Below are 3,936 nucleotides of genomic sequence, written 5' to 3'. Positions count from 1 at the left end.
GGTTGAGAATATTAATGTGAAGGGATTACATATTGACCTTGGAAAATGATAAATTTCATTTTACATTTATTCTAAAGCTTGCAAAGTGTATTATTTATTGAAAATCTTAAAAGTTGTTTCTATACGATAGCAAAACACAATTATTACAAACTTTTTCTCTTTTAACTTATTGAGTAATTGTTCAGTCGAGTATAACTATGTAACATAATATTTGGAATTTGAAGATAATCCTTTAAATAAAACTATTACATTTCATAGAATTCAATCAAACTATATTTTCTCACACTCACATATCTAGATTAAACACATAAAAATTTCCTATATTATCTCTCTTGAGTGACCAGAGTCCATAAATAAACACATTGGACAAAGAAAAACCATATATAAGTATTTTCATTTATATGGTTCAAACATGTAAGACTTCTAACTTACACTTGACACCAACAAATTTTTTTTCAAGTGTGAATTCATCTATTCATATCAAACATGCATTTTTTCATCCACATTGCAAAGTCGCTGATGGTACATCAACGCACTACTATTGTTGTGAATATTTTTGATATAAGAAGTTGGTCACATTAAACAGTTGACTTTTATACTTCTATTGGATCACGAGGGGCCTGGAAGATATATATCACATTTGACCGGGAAAATCCACATTCTTTTATATCAATTCTTACATTAAATATAAATCTGCTATATATCTCACATCTATCTCTTCTCACATTCATTCTCATTTCATTTTCTCTTCTAATTTACTTAACATGTTTGGTTTCACAGTAGGATTAACAAAATCACGATGGCTTATCGTGATTTTATTACTTCAACCGTGAAAACAAACATAAACTTATTACAACCAATCACAACATTATACGAGTGTACAAAACTCAACCGATTCCATTAACTCATCTTGACTCGTATGATTCTAATCGGGTCTAACCCTAACCCAAAAGAAAATAGAGACAAAAATGAAATACAAGACATAAACCAAACTAAAATAAGGACGAATCTGAGTTATCCATCACATCCCAAAGTTTTAAACGAAACAAAGTATTATTTTTTACTCATGAACTTTACATTTTTACTCACAATTCAGATATCTTAAAAAAAACTACTTTATTGAGAGTCATAAGTTTATTCCTCAACTAAATTATTATTTTCACATTAAAATATTTGTGTATTACTATTTATATGATGATTTGTCTTGAAACATATCTGGTCTCGTCCTTATGAAACTCATTTGTACAACCCTACAGTTGCTGTTGCACTTGAAGTGTTAGGATATTTTAGTAAATTGAGAGGCATCCCGCTTAATAATAGCCTTTGAGTCCTCAGCATTTATCATCGCTGCACTTCATTGCACACTTCACCTTTACTCAATTCAATTCTGTTTCTCTATGTCACACTCACATTACTTCCAAATCCAACCACTTTGAAATAGATATTTGCAAAATCTCTCTTTCTTATTACAACCATTTCCCCTATGTTGCAACCTAGATTTACTACTATCCTTCTTTTTTCATGTTTTCTATGTTGTTGGGTTTTGCTTCCTATGGCAGAATCAGCCATAGGTGTCAACTGGGGCACCATTTCTTCACACAGGTTGAAACCCTCTACGGTGGTTCATCTTTTGAGAGATAACAAGATCCAAAAAGTTAAGCTTTTTGAAGCTGATCCTGATGTTCTTAAAGCACTCATGGGTACTGGTATTCAGGTTATGGTTGGAATCCCTAATGAAATCTTGTCCCTTTTGGGTTCTTCTTCTCTGGCTGCTGATTTTTGGGTTCGTCAGAATGTTTCTTCTTATATGGCTAAAGGGGGTGCTGATATCAGGTTTTTTTTATTTCTTTCTTTCTTTCTATCTTGTTCATTGTCTTAGATTTACTATTAACTGGTGAATGAATTGTTTTAAAACTTTAATAACTACAATATTTAATTTTGATCTTGGTATGTATAATATAATGAAGAATGTTGTAAGGGTGCTGTTCAAATTTTACTTTGGAATAGTTATATTCTTTTTAAGTATCAACTACTTACTAAATTTGTCTATCCATGATTTTTTAATTTGTTTTACTTAGTGATTAAAAAAAAAAAAACTTTTTTTGCATATTGAGAGATTTTTGTGATATATATCTTATTGTTCTATTGTGATGACCATGAGCATTGAACATGTTTGTTTTACACTAGTGTTGTTGGTCTCGGCAGATACTGGCTGCTTATGTTTCCTTGAGTTAAATTGTTTAAACTTTAAAGTTTGCATAACCATATCCTAGCCTGTCGTTAATGTGCTTTTGTGGTAGATTTAGAGATTGTTTGAGTATTTTGAAGAACTGAGGATGAATTATTCAGCGAAAAATAGACCCGGATCAAAAGCTGTATATCAATCAAGAGTGTTTTGTGTTATTATAACGTTTTCAATCTTTTGGTTCTCAGCTGCTAGTTTAAATTTATTAATCGTTAATTGTTACCAATAATTCATTATTGTTTCATTTGCGTAACGCAGATGAATATACTATTATACTAAAAGCCTTTGGCAGTTTGTGTGTTCTAGCTAGATTTTTATGACATTTATCAGAACTTATTTATTTTCTACTGACCTTTTACCTTGTATTACAGGTATATTGCTGTAGGAAATGAACCCTTCCTTTCAAGTTATAATGGTCAATTTCAGAACCTTGTCATGCCTGCAATAACCAATATACAACAGTCTTTAGTCAAAGCAAATCTCGCTGGTTATGTAAAGATAGTTGTCCCTTGCAATGCAGATGCCTACGAGTCATCGGGAGGACTTCCTTCCCAAGGGGTGTTCCGTCCGGAACTGACCCAAATTATGACTCAACTGGTTCAGTTCCTCAACACAAATGGTTCTCCATTTGTTGTTAATATCTACCCGTTTCTTAGTCTTTACGACAATGCAGATTTCCCCCAAGAGTATGCATTCTTTCAGGGAACTACTCATTCGGTAACAGATGGTTCAAATGTTTACACTAATGCATTTGATGGAAACTATGATACTTTAGTGGCAGCCCTCGGTAAACTCGGATATGGTCAAATGCCTATAGTTATTGGGGAAATTGGTTGGCCCTCAGATGGCGCCGTTGGTGCAAATATCACTGCTGCTAGGGTTTTCAATCAAGGCCTTGTCTATCACATTGTTAGTAACAAAGGGACTCCCTTGAGGCCAAACGCACCTCCTATGGATGTCTATCTTTTCGGTCTTCTCGATGAAGGAGCTAAGAGCACACTTCCAGGAAACTTTGAAAGACACTGGGGTATATTTTCTTTTGACGGACAGGCTAAGTATCCATTAAACCTAGGACTTGGAAACAAGGAATTGAGAAATGCAAAGAATGTTCAATATCTTCCATCTAGATGGTGTGTGGCAAACCCATCCGGTGATCTGACTAATGTAGTAAACCATATGAAAATTGCTTGTAGTGCTGCGGATTGCACGACACTTAACTATGGTGGGTCGTGTAATGGAATTGGCGAGAAGGGTAATATATCATATGCTTTTAACAGTTACTATCAGCTAAGAATGCAAGATTCGCGAAGCTGCGAATTTGACGGGCTTGGTATGGTTACTTTCCTAGACCCTTCAATTGGCGATTGCCATTTTCTTGTTGGCGTTTTTGATAAAGGCTTGAATTCATCTACATCTCAAACAACCTATCAGTGGTGGGTTTTAGTATTACTTCTAATTTTACATGGGGCTTTTTAGCTTTCAATGTGATTACGAGGCTTCATTAGTGGGTTTTTCATGGTCCCCTCTTTTGAGACTGCCAAAACTAGGATAGCTGCTATACTATTTAAGCTTAGATTTATTCAAAAGATTCATGGATTGTAGCCCAGAATATGATCATTAGATCATTGTATCATATAAGAGATTGTATAAACACTGTCACTATGTATTGAATATTGCACATATTTATTTCA

The 3,936-nt window shown here is 33.8% G+C and overlaps 1 protein-coding gene across 1 annotated transcript; it reads left to right on the top strand.

Annotated features, from left to right (window-relative positions):
• Positions 1-1,248: 1,248 nt before the first annotated feature.
• On the top strand, positions 1,249-3,936 carry LOC101500994 (glucan endo-1,3-beta-glucosidase 5). Its single transcript, XM_012714538.3, has 2 exons — positions 1,249-1,833; positions 2,617-3,936. Exons 1-2 carry the CDS (start codon positions 1,484-1,486, stop codon positions 3,719-3,721), a joined length of 1,455 nt encoding a protein of 484 aa, XP_012569992.1. The 5' UTR covers positions 1,249-1,483; the 3' UTR covers positions 3,722-3,936.

The sequence above is a fragment of the Cicer arietinum genome, chromosome 1 (genome assembly GCF_000331145.2).
Source record: "Cicer arietinum cultivar CDC Frontier isolate Library 1 chromosome 1, Cicar.CDCFrontier_v2.0, whole genome shotgun sequence".
NCBI lineage: Eukaryota > Viridiplantae > Streptophyta > Magnoliopsida > Fabales > Fabaceae > Cicer > Cicer arietinum.
This window is presented reverse-complemented; position numbering and strand designations above follow the sequence as displayed.